The sequence below is a fragment of the Lepisma saccharinum genome, chromosome 3 (assembly GCF_977018435.1).
Source record: "Lepisma saccharinum chromosome 3, izLepSacc3.1, whole genome shotgun sequence".
In the NCBI taxonomy this organism is placed as follows: Eukaryota; Metazoa; Arthropoda; class Insecta; order Zygentoma; family Lepismatidae; genus Lepisma; species Lepisma saccharinum.
Window position 1 is genome coordinate 86,808,031 of NC_139231.1, and position 15,319 is coordinate 86,823,349.

The following is a 15,319-nucleotide window of genomic DNA, read 5'->3' on the forward strand; positions in this document are numbered from 1 at the left end:
CGCTTTATTCTATTATAATTGCTTAGATTTGTATCATCAGAGTTATTTAACCACCTAAGTCTAGCCTGATTTCTTATTTCTATTAGATTATGACATTCATTATCAAACCATGGCTTACTTTTTCTTGGTTTATGGTATCCTATACTTTCTTTAGCTGATGATTCTATTGCATTACGTATGTGCTCCCAATTCTTATTTACGTCTGTTTCATTTATATTTTCATCATAATTTAAATCTTACAAAACATCAAATCTATTTGACAGTTTAATTTGGTAATCTTTCTTAATTCTTTCATCAGCAAATTTTCCTGTATTAAATTTTAGAACTTTTAGATTTTGTTGCTTATGATTTATCACTGCGAGTCCTTCTCTTAATTTAGCAATTACTAAATAATGGTCACTGGCACAGTCAGCACCTCTATGTGAACGAATGTCAATTACACTAGTATGCCTTCTCTTATCAATGAGAATATGATCTACTCTATGTGATCAAAAGTATCCGGACACACCGCGAAACGTGTTTATCATAGAGGGCGACACAGTACTGCCATCTATCGCATGGAACACATAGTCAGCGAACTCAGTAGTCTGCAGACAGTGTGACACAGCAGTATGGGATGGTCTGAGGAACTCACAGACTTTCAACGTGGTCAGTTGGTCGGGTGCCACTTGTGTAGGAAGTCTGTGTGTGAGATTTCCACCCTCCTAAACACCCCCCTGTCCACTGTTTCCGATGTTATAGTGAAGGGATGTGTACAACCCAAAAGCGTGCAGGCCAACTTCCCATTTTGACCTCCAGAGACCATCGAGTGTTGAAGAGGGTCGTACAGCATTATTGTCAATCATCCATCGCCACCATCACACAGGAATTCCGAAATGCATCAGGATCTACTCCAAGCACCATTACTGTTTGGCGCAAGGTGCGGCAACTTGGTTTCCATGGCCGAGGAGCTGCCCATAAGTCAAACATCACACAGACAAATGCCAAACGCTGCCTCGTGTGGTGCAAGGAGCGTCGAACCTGGACCATAGAACAGTGGAAAACCGTTGTGTGGAGTGATGAATCACAGTACACAATGTGGCGATCCGATGGTAGGGTGAGGGTGTGGCGAATGCCTGGTGAACGACATCTAACAGCCTGTATAGTGCCGACAGTGAAATTCGGAGGTGGTGGAGTTACAGTGTGGTCATGTTTCTCCTGGAGGGGGCTTGGCCCCCTTGTTGCTTTACATGGCAATGTCACGGCACAAACTTACGTTGACATTTTAACAGCTTTCATGCTGCCTACCATAGAAGCCCAGTTCAGGGATGACAATTGTGTCTTTCAACACGACCTAGCACCCGTCCATATTGCAGAGCTTGTGGGGGAGTGGTTTGACGACAACAACGTCCCACTAATGGACTGGCCTGCGCAGAGTCCTGATTTGAATCCCATACAACATCTCTGGGAAGTTTTGGAATGCCGACTTCGTGCTAGACCACACCGATCCACATCAATACCTCTTCTCATTTTGTCGCTCTGCGAGGAATGGGCTGCCATTCCTCAGGAAACCTTCCGGCACCTGATTGAAAGTATGCCTGTGAGAGTGAACGCTGTCATTAAGGCTAAGGGTGGGCCAACACTGTATTGACTGCCAGTGTTCCCGATGGAGGGTTGCCCAAACTTGTACTTTATTTTCAGGTGGGTGTCTGGATACTTCTGATCACATAGAGTATCTGATTATGAGTTTTACTATCTGGAGAAGACCAGGTATATTTATGGATATCTTTATGTTTAAAAGTGGTACTTTTCACAATTAAATTCTTTGAGGTTGCAAAAGTAATTAATCTTATACCATTATCATTACTTAATTCATGAACACTTTCTTTACCAATCATGGGTTTAAATGTCTCTTCTTTACCAATCTGTGCATTACAGTCACCTAACAGAATTTTCATATCATACTGGGAAAATTTATCAAAGACCTGTTCTAACTCTGCATAAAAATCACCTTTATCTTCCGTTGGTGCATATATGTTTATTAAAATAATTTTACCCCACCTACCCTGTAAAACTGCATATGATATCATATCATTAATAAATTCTACTGTTTTAAGAATAGAGATAATCCACACCTACATATTATTTATTTCTGTTTTTGGAACAAATATTGTTTTATTTATTGGACCCTTAAAAAGATATAATTTTCAAATTTAATTTAAGGCCATGCTTGGCAACCATGCACTTTCAAATCTATCATCATCAGCACACCACACATATATTGTAAATAACTTACTACCCCTGCATCTTCAGGTTCCTCTCCGGGAGGACAGTCATCACCTGGGGGAGCATCGTCTGCCACAGCAGGAGTCTCATACTGACGAAGAACTTGCCGAACCTCAGACCGGAGTGTCAGGAACTCATCCACCGACAACACTTTCTGTGGCAAATTGTTCTTTATGTGCTCCTGGAAGCTGAAAGGAAGATTATTCATATGGATAAAACTAGCATAAAAATTTATATTTTTTATACTTATTTCAGAAAAAGTTTCACTGATGATAAAATTACAGACACTGAGCTGATATACCAATACACTTAACGGTTCTTACTATTCTGGCAATTTAAAATTACTGAAATACAAGGTGTACAACTTTGCTTCCGCCGTTTTTCCATTGCTTACCCAGGCATTATTCAAAGTATTGTAAATCGATGGCCACTACTTTCTCCCATCTTTCGGGCAGTGTACGAATGCCGCATCTAAAAAATTGTTCATCTTTGGAGGCGATCCACGAATCGATCCAATTTTTGACTTCTTCATAAGATCGGAAGTGTTGGTCAGCCAGTTCATGAGCCATTGATCTAAACAGGTGATATCAGAGGGAGCGATGTCTGGAGAATAAGGCGGGTGGGGTAGGACGTCCCATCTTAATGTTTCCAAGTACGTTTTCACCACTTTGCCAACGTGGGGTCGTGCGTTTTCATGCTGCAAAATCACTTTGTCGTGCCTCTCGCTGTATTGCGGCCGTTTGTCCTTCAATGCTCGGCTCAAACGCATTAATTGCATTTGATAACGAGCACCTGTGATTGTTTCACTTGGAGCCATGAATATTCGGTTTGGCCATCGACGTGGAAGCATGGCCGGGATATCCCCATGATTTTTTGCATTTTGGGTTATCGTAATGAACCCATTTTTCGTCCCCCGGTCACAATCTGATGCAGAAATCCCTTCAGTTTTTGCCTCTGAAGCAACTGTTCACAAACACACAAACGCCGTTCAACGTCTCTTGGTTTCAGCTCATACGGGACCCAAGTTCCTTCTTTCTGAATCATACCCATGGCTTTCAGACGTTTTGAAATGGCTTGCTGTGTCACTCCCAATGATCGTGCCAATTCTTCTTGAGTTTGACGTGAGTCTTCACTCAGCAATGTCTCCAATTCTGCATCTTCGAAAACTTTCTGTCTTCCACCACTATGCCGGTCTTCGACATTAAAGTCACCGTTCTTGAAGCGTTGAAACCACTCACGACAGGTTCTCTCACTTATAGCGTCCTCACCATACGCAGTGGAGAGCATTCGATGAGCCTCAGCCGAAGTTTTCTTCATATTGAAACAAAAAAGTAGAACCTCCCGCAAATGGCGAGAATTTGGCTCGTACACTGACATTTTCAATCGCGAACAACTTCACGATGCACACACCAATCGACTAATGTTTGAATGGGGTTATCTTGACAGAGGTCCGAGCTAACTGCGTGACGTCTGCGATCTGCTTCTTTCGACCGCTACTTCCTGTTGTTGCCACCTGTCGGAAAACGGCGGAAGCAAAGTTGTACACCTTGTATGTAGCACAATTCAATAATACTTGAGAATGTACCAAAGAATCACTAGAAAATGTTAACCCTTTGTGCTATTCGCCTCAATTCTGGGGCTGTTTTCAGCATGAAATTTGAAATTATGCCCTGTTCTAAATAAGAACAATATTGCAAAAAAAAGAATGGTAGAGTTGGGTATAATGAATATTAGGGATGGGCCGATATGAAATTTTGGCCGATACCGATAAAGTACCGATATAAAATTTACCGATACCGATAACCGATATTCTACCGATCCGATATAAGATTAGAAATGGTCCTTGAAAAACCTGAAAGGTTCACTGACCTCTTTAAGAAATGTGTGTTTCAAGGTGACCGCAGTGCAAAAGAAGTTGCATATTTAGTCATTTACTTTTTACAAAGTAGGGCATGGATATTATCCATAGAAATTACAACAAAATGGCAGAATTTTGCACTAAATTATCAGATAATAATCGATATATCGGATCGGTGAAATAATCGGTAATTTTACCGATAAACCGATAAGCCTATATCGGCCGATACCGATAGAGTACCGATTAATCGGTTCCATCCCTAATGAATATACATGAGCATAGATCACGCTGGGGGTTTTCTTCTGGGTGAATGTGTTAATTTTGAGACAAAAACTTGTATTACTTTTGAATGCAATATTTATAGTTAAATCCTAATTACATGTGCATAGAATTGTCTGTTTCAGGTTCAAGAAATGTAACAAAATACTAATTGTGCACAACTCCCATTTCTTTTTCCTCTTTGTTCCTTTTAACCCTTGAATGGCGGCTGGTTGATCCATTTGTCCCAAGACGAAAGTGCTCAAATGGTACTTATGACATTTTTGTACCAAGAATTGTCATCACATAGTATGTGACTTTTGGACATACTGAAACCCAGATAATGTTCAGAGATACAGGATTTTTTTTTGTACATGACCCTTGAAGTGCGTAATTAGTGAATAGTAACATGAATCTGGCTATAATATGTAATGTGATTCTGGCTGTAATTGAGGCAGAGGGGGAATATGTTACTTTGTTGTGTGGATTTCGAGAACATGACTCCTGTTCTTCAATTCTACATGAGTTTTGCGATGGATTAACAAGCCATCTCTTCCTGTATGCAAGCAGTGAAAGTCCTTTGCCAGGGAGGCAAGTACTAATACAAAGTGGAGAGGGGAGTAATTTTTCAGCAACTACTGTAGAGCTCTCAACAATGTGGGCTGTTTTCAAATTCACTGATTTGTTTGCACAGCTGCAAGCCAGATGACCAATGGAATGGGGGAGTGGGGAGTAGTTTTTGCAACTTCAGTGGAACACCTATAAAGCAATATGTTAGTAGTTTCCAACCCCCAAACCAAGGTATTTCCTTTGTGGGGGATGGATGAAGTTGAAAGTTTGTTCTCTCTCTCTTTTTTTTTTTTTTTTTTAACTTTTTTAAAAAAATATCATCTTGTAGTTGATAAAGCAATGTAGGTTTCTATGACCATAGGCTTATAGCCTTATCTGTACTAAACAAAATGAGTTATAGCTCATTATTATAGCTATAGAAGGGCTCGGAAGTTCATGACCTAAAAATTATTTTCGCTCTTAAAATCAACTCTTGATGTTTTCAAAAATTGCAAGAGTAGTTGAATCAATAAACCCAATGTTTGGTGGTTTAAACTACTGAAGCAAAGGGAAAAAGGAATTAAGTACTAATGCAGTTATGAGAGATCATAAGTTCTCTAGTTGAAAATGTTGTATATAAAAATAATCACGCTGTACAAATTATAACTTTGACAGCGCTGCGAAGAAAAGTCATATTGGCAATCGCATTGTATAAAATAGAGGAATAGGAGGATGGAGATATTCTGTGGCTTAGCTTAATGGAAGCGGTGGCTGTAAGTTTTTGCGATGCATGTGAATCGGATTGTTTTCTAACAAATTTCAAGCATGTTTGCATGTAAAAATTAATAAAAATCTGAATTTACTAACACCAGACTTGTTTTTTGACATTTTTCATGAGTTAGCGTATGTGCTTTAAGCCTGAAAGGTAAAAATCCAAGTAAGGAAGTTGGTCCCCTGCGATTCTCCAGTTGCCAGAAGTGCTACGAGAATAGGTAGGTGGTCGTAAAAGATTTTATGAGACTCAGTACGCTGTTTCAAAGATTATTCGTCTAAAGATTATAATGTGAAATATTTTACATTATCATTGCAACTAGTTTGCAAAAACGAAATATGTGATTCCACGATTGTGATAGTGTTCAACTAGTTTGGTGCAAAGTGAATTTAAGTGGTTTTACGTGAAAAATAAGAAATATGGAGCAAATATTGGCTGAATTGCGAGCTATCTCGAAGTCACAAGAGGAACTTAAACAGGAGTTAGGACAAGTGAAAGCAGAATTTAAGAGTGATCTAAAGAATCTAGAAAAAAATATAAGAGCTGATCTGAACATCCGACTGAATGTCATGCAGAAAGATGTGTCCCTATACAGGCAAGAATGCATTTCTAGGAATGAGAAGGTTAGGAGTGAAACCCAGAAAGTTGACATGGAAGTGAGAAAATTGATAGAAGAAAAGGATGAATTGCGTCAGGAACTGGTGGTTGTGAAAAACAAACTTTTTGAACTGGAAGAAAGAATACAAAACAATCAAGCCAAGACTGTATGGTGTCATCGTCAAGTACAAGTACCAAAGTCTGTCAAAAAGAAGCCTGCATTTTCACCTGTAGATCACCAGGAATCTACTGAAGAGCCATCAGAAGCTGAAGAATGGTTTAATTTTATTGCTGGTAAATCCCATACAAGTGAAAATATTCCCATCAAAACTAGTGAATTACAAAATGGTAATGTTTCCCATGAGGTAGAACATTTAGTGGGTATTGTGAACAATACAGTGTTGCCCGTTTTGTCAGGTGTAGCTCAACAAGTTAAAGTTCTACAGAATTCAACTACTACCATGCTACACACGTTTCGGGAAAGTGATTCAGATAGTTCACCCAGCACAATTAGCTGTCATTCATCTGGGCTTAAGAGTAGAAAAAAGAATATGTCTAGGAAAAAGTCTCCCTTAGTAAATGTGAATAATAATGATAGTGTAACAACACTTTTCCCTAATGGAACAAGTAAGAGTGTTTCTAGGTGCAAAGAAAATCAAGTTTCCTCACATGTTACTAAAATAAATTTCTTGAAGTCAGATCAATTAAATAGGTTTCCGAAATTCTCTGGAGTTTCTAGTGAACTAATCCCATCTGAATTCTTAGATGATGTCGAAGAGAATTTAGAGTTATTTCAAATAGCAGAAACAGATTTTATGACTTATGTACCAACGCTGCTAACAAAAGATGCTAAGCAATGGTACAAGATCTCAAAGCAAAAATTTTCAGATTACCAATCTTTCAAAATTCAGTTTCTGAATCATTATCAAAATTCTAATTGGAAAACAACGATGCTCACCAAAATCTTGAATTCCCAGTATCAAAAGTCTGTTCATGGGTCACTGCTAACATTCTTCATGGACCAATGGAAAATTTTGCAGATTGTTCAACCTAACACTGACGAAGCACAAAGGCTAGCTCAAATTGCTACTTTGATGCCTTTCAAAATCAAGGAAATTTTCATTATGAAACCTGTTACCGAGCTGAGTGAAGCCATCACGGTAATAGAAAATTCCGAAGCCCTTAGCAAAACTTCATTATGTGAAAGGCCACAGGCAGTATTTAACAGTAGAACTAAAAACTTTGATAGTAATAGAAACGTAGCAGTTATTCAAACTAAATGTACTGATCAGTCTAAAGACAGAGGTGACAAACTCAAGTGCGAGGTTGTTGATCATTCCAGCACACAGCGTAACTCGAAAAGAAATGTAGTCACCAATGCTAATAAGTCTACTTTTTCGGGAAACGAGTAAGTCGCTCATGTCGAGAGGGAGGTGTCATGAGTGTACCTGCTAATCCTCCTTTGCAACAACCCAACTCTAGTAATCTTAATCACACACACAAAAAATTTTACAATTCAGTCAAAACAAATACCGAAGCACAGGCCATTGAACCCTTGTACAATAATGTTCATTTGCTAGGTGATTCCATGATGATCCGCGTAGCAGAAACCTTGGCAAACTACACTGTTTCATATGATTCACTAGGTAAACGGAACATAGGGTTATGTACTAGTGGCCAAACTATTTCCAACCTATCCCAAAAAATCCATCCAGATACCAAAGTTGGTAAAAAAGTGATGTTGCTTATTGGCACCAATGATTTTTTGAGATATACAGAGCTACACAAAATGAAAAGTGACCTCAAAGGTTTAATACACAAGTTATTACCTTTAACGAATCAGTTAATATTACTCACATTACCACCAATCCCAAAGTTATTAACTGCTGACAATCCTGATTTGTGGAGTAAGTGGAGTCAGTGGAATAATTTTCTAATGGAGTTAGGTAATGATGAGAATCTCATTGTAGTGAATATTAGTGATCTGTTTTTGAATGCAGATTCTAGTATAAAACTAGATCTATTTGAAAAACACTTAGGAAATCCAAGGAATGGCCGAATTGATTTAATTCATTGGTCAAAGTCTGGGATGAATGTAGTTTTTGATTTCTTGAAACAAAAAGGTCTGTTCAATGATGTCAATCAAAATGAAATCACAGTCCAGGCAGACATACCCCAGTTTAACTCGTTAAACTAGTTACGAGCTCATGTCAAAAAGCAGGTGATGTGAGTGATGCGATAAATCCTGCTATTCATTTTATAAACTTAAGTGAATGTGATGAAATAGATTACAGTGCAGAAATTAAAAATTGTAAGCAACCCATAAATACTAATAGCAAGCGTAAACCTTCTGCTCACATAAAAGTAAGAATAAACAATAAGGAATATACTTCTTTACTCGATAGTGGCGCTGAGGTCAGTGTTCTCTCAGAAATCCTGTGGAAGTCTATTTGTAGTCAGGCTTCTAAACCACGGCTATTGCCAGTTACAGGTATAAAATTAGTAGACTATACAGGGAAAAGGAAAGACAAGCTAATAGGTTCCACTAATTTGAACGTGGAAATTTGTGGACTTTCCTTTTACATTAAATTCCTGGTAGTCAGACATTTAAAAGTAGACATTATTCTCGGTTTAGATGTCCTATACAATATTGATAGTACTTTAGACTTTGTCCAGCGAGGCTTACTCTTGGAATCGAGCGAAGGAAGCAAATTCTCCAAATTTATCGCTGTCTCAAATGAAAGTTGTCCGGAAGAAGAGTTAGATTTCAGACCTTCTGTATCTAACATATCCCCACGGTCATCCTCTCATCCTTCTGATGAAGACTTGTGGAGAAGGGTTAAAGAGTGTGAACATTTAAATGAGTCACAAAGGATAGCTTTAGTTCAGTTGTTAAAACAATATAAAACATTGTTTTCTGAATTACCAGGTCTCTGTAACAAGTATACACACACAATAGAACTGGATACTTCCACACCAATAGTTAATAAAAACTATCCAATACCATTAGCATATAGGGATGAAGTTGGCAGGCAAATAGAACAAATGTTCAACTTAGGCATTATTGAATATTCTGAATCAGAGTACTTATGTCCTCTCCTAGTTGTAGTCAAGCCCGGAGGAGGCATTCGTCTCTGCTTAGATCAAAGAAATATCAACAAACATGTCAAGCTTGAGCAATTACATCCTATGAACATAAATGAACTCTTAATGAGTTTCCATGGATGTCAATGTTTGTCCTCCCTAGATTTGGTTAATGCTTTCTGGCAGGTCCCCTTACACCCCAAAGCAAGAAAGTATACTGCTTTCAGTTTTCAGGGAAAACTTTACCAGTTCACAAGGGTAGTGTTCGGATCAATCAATGGAACGTCTGCTTTCATTAATGCTCTGACACGAACCTTGGAAGGTACGGAATCTTTTACAGTATGTTATGTAGACGACGTAATTGTCAAAAGCACGTCTTTCGAACAACATCTTTTTCACTTAAGACTTATTTTTGACAAGTTACAAGATGCCAACATGACACTGAGACTGGACAAATGTAGGTTTTGTCAAGTCAAGGTGGAATTTTTAGGGCATTCTATCAGTGCACAGGGTTATGAGAAATCTCCCAAGTATGTTCAAGCCATAAAAGACTTACCTGTCCCTTGCAATATCAAGCAACTGCAGAAAGTCTTGGGAAGTTTCAATTGGCTATCAAAATATGTTAAAGATTATGCCATCATGGCACATCCCTTGTACCAGTTATTGAAAAAAGGCAAAAAGTGGGAATGGGATGAAAGTGCACAATGCTCCTTTGAGTTGTTGAAACAGTCCATTATTGCAGAAACAATGCTTTACCAGATTTGAACAAACCATTCTTTGTTCAAACTGATGGATCAAATATAGGCATTGCAGGATATTGTTTTCAACTGGTAGACAACAACTTGTGTCCGATTGGATTCGTGTCAAGAATTTTGAAACCTTTTGAGAAATCATATACGTCCACTGAAGTAGAAGTGTTAGCAATACTCTTTACACTGGACAAATTTAAATCACTGTTGTTAGGTAGAAAATTTACTGTTATCACAGATCATAAATCCCTCACGTGGTTAGAATCTGCACACACTTGGAACAATAGGCTGACTAGATGGTTTATTCAAATACAACAGTACTCATTCCATGTCGAATATTGTAGAGGTAAAGAAAACCTCTTGGCAGACCTGTTGAGCCGATCTTTTAATGACCATAATAATGAACTCCTTTTCATGAATAACTTTGAGTATCTTGATGAGTCATTAATATGTGATAAAAACAATTTTGTTAATGAACAAAATAGTGATCCGTATTGCAGTGGTGTTAAATCTGTTCTCGCTGGTTGTGAAAGTTCACAACAGAGCAAACATCGAAACTGGAAAAATATATACCTTATTGACAATGATCTACTTACCATCAAAGATTTTCACAATCCAAACCGGATAAGAATATGCGTGCCTCAATCATTAGTAAATCTTGTACTGCACAAGTATCATGATGAAGGTGGTCATTTTGGTACAGACAAGACACTCGGTAAAATTTACCAAATATTTTACTGGCCTCATATGAAAAGAGACACAAAATCTTACATCACTGATTGTGAAATTTGCATGAAAAATAAACCAGATAAACATCCTCCTAAGTATCTGGAAATCATGCACAAACCCTCAAAACCAGGTGAAATATTATTTATTGATTTACAAGGTCCATTCATACGTTCCTCCAAAGGTGAAAAATATTTACTAACAGTATTAGATTCTGCTAGCCGTTATCTTGTGGCATATCCTATTGGCAATAGTACAGCTTCCATCGTAACTAGAAAACTAACACATTCTTACTTCATCCATTTGGGAATACCAACAATAATTATATGTGACAATGGTCCACAATTTCGTGCAGAACATTTTACAAAAGGTATGAATGCTCTCAATGTAAAAATTTTTTACATACCCAGTTATCATCCAAGTGCCAACTTAGTGGACAGATATCACCAGGAAATAAATAGATTGATGCGTATATTTTGCAATGGTAAACATAAGCAATGGTCTAGCCATGTTGCTGCCATTTTACATCTGTTAAATAATTCAATTTGTTCCAGTACAGGTTATGCTCCTATAGAACTCAGGCTAAATATTGAACCTCAATATATCTGTAAAAAATTACTAACGGATCGCATTCCTGATGTAGAAATGTGGAAAAATAAGCTGCTTATGGCAGAAACATGTAGTTTCAATAAGAGACAAAAACATATTATAAAACAGCATGAAAAACAAGCAACAAAAAATCCAGTAAAGCAAGGCGATCTGATCTTCATAAAACTGCATCCTCAAAGTGACACTATCACTTGCATTATAAAAAAATATTGTAATTTATACCAAGGTCCTTTTGTCTGTATGCAAATTCATGATGATAACACAGTGAAAGCCATATGCTGCAACACTGGAAAAGACATTGCAAATATTTCCGTAAAAAATATCAAAGTTTGGCATTGTTCATTGGACAAACAAACTTTTAAGCATGCGTAACGATTTGCAACTTCATGAGTTAGGTTTGGAGCAGTTGTATGATGCTGTGTAACTATATTTAATGAGAGCATGGTAACAATTGTAAATTTTAGTGGTACCATATTTGTAATATGTGGAGTTTGTGCATACATTATCTATTGCATGTTTTAAATGTATGCATGCTAATTTATGCTTATTTATGTATGCAAGATGCATATGTGATGATTTTATCTCTGCATGCAAATTGTACATGATGTGTTTTCTTTTTTTTTACTGATGCATGTAAACTGCACGTGTGTTGTTTTGTGTTTATGCTTGAAAATTGTACAAATTTGGTTCTGCGATTATGCATACACACTGTACATATTGTATTCTGTTTTGTGTTTATGCATGTTAAGTTATTTAATATATGAATCTGATATTTTGTCATAATCTTACATGTTATATCTTTGTTTATGTGGTGTTTGTTTTGTAACTAACTTCTTGCATGTAGACAATGTCATAATTTTAGTAATGCACGAAGTATTTGACATTTCTTCTTGATTCTCAGTAAGAAAGTCAAATTTCCCAACCCCGGGGAATTTATGACAGATCATAAGTTCTCTAGTTGAAAATGTTGTATATAAAAATAATCACGCTGTACAAATTATAACTTTGACAGCGCTGCGAAGAAAAGTCATATTGGCAATCGCATTGTATAAAATAGAGGAATAGGAGGGTGGAGATATTCTGTGGCTTAGCTTAATGGAAGCGGTGGCTGTAAGTTTTTGCGATGCATGTGAATCGGATTGTTTTCTAACAAATTTCAAGCATGTTTGCATGTAAAAATTAATAAAAATCTGAATTTACTAACACCAGACTTGTTTTTTGACATTTTTCATGAGTTAGCGTATGTGCTTTAAGCCTGAAAGGTAAAAATCCAAGTAAGGAAGTTGGTCCCCTGCGATTCTCCAGTTGCCAGAAGTGCTACGAGAATAGGTAGGCGGTCATACAGTGTTCTATTTTTACTTAAAAGTTATATAAAATACACCACAAGGTTTTCCTGTATAGTCATTCACCTCTTTTCAGAGTGGGCCTTGCACGATATAGTAGTCAGTCAGCATCTGAAAATACAGTTATGTTTTGTGTACATCAGATTGTACATTTTTTTAAATATTGTGACCAATTTTACTTTAAATTCACATACGGAAGCGATAATACTGGCCAGCATGGGAACCTCAAACTATTTTGTGTGAAGCCAACTTTAAGTTTGGTGGAAGAAAAATAAATTTATCACAATTAATTATATACTAGATTGTCAAACAATTAATTATTTACTAGATTGTCAAACATTTCAGCTAAAAAATATATTGTGCTTTTGCATTGACCATGTTTTTGATTAATTGTGAACTTGCTTAAAAGAGTGCCAGAAAATTTAAATTTGTAAGTTATGTCAGAAACTGCATTTAAACAGTGCATAGAAATATAAACCTCAAAAATTAAGAAAAATGCAACAAAAACATTAAAAAATACTGAAAAATGACAAAGCAAAAAAGGCAAAAAATGCAAAATAAAAACAATGTTCTCTTGCTCTAACTGAAGGGAAACTGACTATCACATTTACCATTATTTTAAAAGGCTCAGAAAAAGGGATGATTTGTCACCAACTTCCTAGCCCTAGTTGTTAGTTTCAGATACATAAATTTTATTACAAACAGTATGGAATTTATAATTTCCCATCCAAAACACGTTATGTTGCATTACTTCGAAATTTTTCCCCTTGAAGTACCAACACCTTAGTAATTAACAGGAGTGGAACACACATAAAATGGGGGTGTAGCATACATTACTGGAGAGGTAACTAGAGTTTACAAATATGCCAAAAAAAATCAAAAAAATCATTACAACAGCAAAATCACATTGTTTGACTTTTTCAGGTTTTTTGAAAGTTTTAATGGTTTCTTAGCTTTAGTTTTAGGATTTCCAAGCCACTGGAACCCTGCTGCACACAGTAAATATTCACAACATAAATTATTTATATGCAAAAGGTGAGAAACATATAGTAAAAAATAAACTGTATAACCAGCACACAACTAAAAAAAATCAGAAAGAATGCTCTTCATTCCTCAAACACTTACCTATCAAAATGGTTACTGTATCCTAGTGTAGGTATACCTAGCAACCTGTCGTACAACTGTGTAACTCTTAAGAGGCGCTTTCCCTCATTTTCCCACTTGATGTAGCTTTCCCATAATCTATCTGACCTGAAATAATCATCAATTCAAATTAGGCATGGTCATCTAGTGAAAATAATTCATCGGAAATATAGGTTACGACTTACATTCTGTTCCATTCAATTTTCATTTCTTTTCTAACATCCAATCAAAATTCTTAACAAAACTGTGTTGTCTCTTCTTAAATGAAAGAAAAATACCTGCGTTTGGTCGCAACACTTTTAAAAATAACCCTTACAGTTAATTTAGGGATATTCAGAAACAATATATATATATTTTTTTATTCTAAAACTCATTGTGTTGGATGAAAAAATGTGAGAGTTTAGTGAACATTCACAATACTACTTTGGTTAGATAGAAATTATCATAATAAATAATGTCGCATTATAACACTTGCAAATCACAAACGAATAGGCATAAAGAAAGTAGATGCATATTGCAAAAGGTCTGATTTATGTTGAAAATGTTCATTTCTATTTTGGTTATTTTACTTCGCTTTTCTACCACTTGGGTTAAGCGAATGTCGAGGATGGATAATAAACTGATAGAACTGGAATCACGAAAACTACAATAATACTGCCCTACCTAACCAGGGTTCGAACCTGGGGTCTCCAGCCACATGGTGTTATGATGACCACTCCACCATGGAGGCCACAACTGAAAAAATCTTAAAGTGTATCCTATCCACTTGATTTTGACAATATTCCTTCAAGTTAATTTGCAAATATGCTGTAGAATTAACAACGCTGAATGCTAAAAGGATGCCTAGTACATACGACAATAAGTGTAATCATCAAAACGAATACAGAAAGTTAATAAAGTGAGGCATTCAGACATTTGTGTGGGAAGAGGATATTGATATAAAAACACTGGAAGCATACATTGAATGCAATCTGACGTCATGAAAAATCCAATTTCATCCTTACCCCATACTGGGAAATTTAACAATTTTTGAATACCACTAGAGTTAAATAAACACCAATGCTGATACTCTCACAGATTCCCACTAACACTGAAGCGCTAATATTTAAGTATTCTATTGCAACTCTAATGTATCAATCTAACAGAACTTTTCCTTAAAAATATTCATCTGTTCACATTTGATATAATGACACTATTAAATTCTACTCTTGACAATATATCTTGGCCACAACATTGGCACTGGCTAACTCGCTTCCTAGTAAATATTATGAGGGATAGTCGGGGGAGTTTCCAGAAAGCATGGAATTTCGTGTTGGTAATATGTTGTGGTTATATGGCCATCATCCTCCTTTTGTTGTCTGGCGGA

The 15,319-nt window shown here is 36.7% G+C and overlaps 1 protein-coding gene across 3 annotated transcripts in view; it reads right to left on the reverse strand.

Annotated features, from left to right (window-relative positions):
* The window catches only part of LOC145985217 (uncharacterized), an 86,883-nt gene that overhangs the window by 30,388 nt on the left and 41,176 nt on the right, over nucleotides 1–15,319 (reverse strand). For 2 of the 3 annotated variants that reach the window (XM_083118968.1, XM_083118966.1), the window contains 2 exons: nucleotides 13,936–14,061; nucleotides 2,276–2,453 (listed from right to left, as the gene is read on the reverse strand). In XM_083118968.1, coding sequence (XP_082975094.1) covers nucleotides 2,276–2,453; nucleotides 13,936–14,061 — 304 coding nt within the window. The remainder of the gene's footprint in view (nucleotides 1–2,275; nucleotides 2,454–13,935; nucleotides 14,062–15,319) is intronic. The other variant, XM_083118967.1, reaches the window with a different exon arrangement.